Below are 2,266 nucleotides of genomic sequence, written 5' to 3'. Positions count from 1 at the left end.
TTTTTTAGATAGACATGGGCTAAATTTCATGTTTAGATGACATTTCCAGACATGGTAAGTACATAAACATTTAGCCTAGTTAAACAAGTTAAGTTAAACATTTTAGTCTAGTTTTTCTTCTACCTAAAACTATAAACTAGATAAAATTTGTGACACACACATCAGAAATTCTACAGGTTACATAAAACATATGACCGAAGTCCAAAATGTGCATCGTTATCTTAAGAAAAAAAATCTGATTTTGATATCAGATATGTAAAATTGAGGTGTCCATCACACTAAAACCTTCAGTAGGGCTTTTCATCAAAATCTACAAATGTGATAATTTGAGGGCTGACATATGACGATCGCCTCCACTGCACACTGTAGTTCCACCTACTTGGCCCTTTATCACTAACTGTGCCATGTAGTACTGTAGAGGTCAGCAGATAAAACTACAGTATGCAGCTTGGGAACAGAAACCTAACACAAATAAAAGGTTGTTCTGCATAGGTAGATTTTGGAAGAGTATAAAGAACACCGTCCACCAGAGAGATAGTCCAGCAAAGGTCCTAGTGCCAACAACCACTATGATGGAAAATCAAAAAGGTAGTATTAAGGATATGCCAAAATATGCACAAAAAGTATGCTTATTACATTGAACAAATACACAAAGGATGATACCACTTTAGTCCTAAGCCTTTCTCTGTTTGATATTGAGTTGAGAGAGGGCAGGCTGAAGTTGTAACTCCCTATAATAAATACATATTTTCACAACACAGTCATTAATAATTCAGGGCTCCTGAGGCACTCCAACATGCAGGTGACAGGTTATCAACCTTGACATTATTTTCTAAATTCCATAAAAAAAAAATTTGTGAGAGTCGAGCTCTGGGCTTACCATTGAGGCAAAAGAAACAAACAATAAAATGAAAGCAATAAACAGCATACCTCCATCCACTGGCAGAAGGTCTTGGCCATTTCTGTACCATGTAATATTGCCATCTGGATAACTGTCTTTAGCAACACAGTCTCCAACCTGGTTAAAATAAAACAAACAAAAAAACTGCTTATTCAACATGTACATGAAAAAATAAGAACGAACTTTCTGTTCTATACTGCTATTTTCTTTCCATTGTTTACTAGGGGAAAAAAGTTTTGGTTATGCATATACTTTTATGGTAGCTACTGGTAACCCTCATTTAAGTTTCCCCTAGCTTTTGTTTTCTCTGAGCTTGCACTTGTGACCACAAGATTTACTAACGGAAATATATAGAAATTTTTATCATACATTCAGATTCTAGGAGAAAACAGAGGCGCTTTCATTTCAAAGTGTTTTTATTTGCAGCGTCATTAGGTTTGGTAACAAACATTCCTTGGCAGTTGCAGTGACTTAAACATTAAAAGAATTCAGCAACATACATTTGCTATGACTATGCCGTAAATATTTGCAAAGGCTTTAACTTTTAACAAAGACTTTGTACCTGCTGAAATCTGCCGAATTTCTAAATAAGCAAACATGTTCTGCTGGCAAACCCATCAAGCCAAATATTCAATTGTACATATATGGCTTACTATCGCTAGGGGAGAGCAAGAGTTGAGATATATATCGTACATTTCTACACAAAACAAATCTCATATTTGATATTTAAATATTTTACTTCAGTTTAAGAAAAACACTGGCTTGTGGCTTATGAATAGCATAGATCAGCCATTCTCAGCCTAACTTTGGAGATTCATTGAAAAGAAGTTACTGGTCTTCAGGAAAGCTCTGTACTGTATCTACAGCTCACAGTATACTAGTTTGTTGTTCAGTGGCAAGAATGTCACTCTTACAGATAGCCAAAAATGTAAACGACAACACATTCTCTGGGTGAACCCTGGTGTAGACCATACAAGTGGAAAGGGTTACAAAGAATGGTAAGCTACTTTTATTTTTGCTTATCCGAAGATATGACTTCAGTAAAAAACAAACACAAAAGCCACACGTCAGTATTGGATTTCTGAATTATACCATTCTCCACATTAAACTACATGTTCACTGTTCTTTGTAACTGTGGAACAAATCATTATGTTCCCACTTCTGGAGTGTTTGTGGTATGTTTATATTAGGGAATAGAAGGCTGGAAAGCCACTTAACTTGTGCTAGGAGGCAGGAATATAATGGTCTGAGCTGCTGAAAGAACAGATTAAACAACTTTAGAGCTTTGCAAATGACAATGGCTACAATCTGAGCATAGAGGTAATTATTATAAACTTACTTCTAATTGGTCTTATGTGTTTTTTT

At 35.4% G+C, this 2,266-nt stretch overlaps 1 protein-coding gene across 1 annotated transcript in view; it reads right to left on the bottom strand.

The window, feature by feature from the left end:
• The window catches only part of ALCAM (activated leukocyte cell adhesion molecule), a gene marked incomplete in the record, with an annotated part of 53,792 nt that overhangs the window by 23,667 nt on the left and 27,859 nt on the right, over nucleotides 1-2,266 (bottom strand). The window contains 1 exon segment of the mRNA XM_072415133.1: nucleotides 931-1,018. Coding sequence (XP_072271234.1) covers nucleotides 931-1,018 — 88 coding nt within the window.

This window comes from Pyxicephalus adspersus, chromosome 1 (assembly GCF_032062135.1).
Source record: "Pyxicephalus adspersus chromosome 1, UCB_Pads_2.0, whole genome shotgun sequence".
Classification (NCBI taxonomy): Eukaryota; Metazoa; Chordata; class Amphibia; order Anura; family Pyxicephalidae; genus Pyxicephalus; species Pyxicephalus adspersus.
Note: the sequence above shows the minus strand (reverse complement) of the source record. Positions and strands in the feature narration are given on the sequence as shown.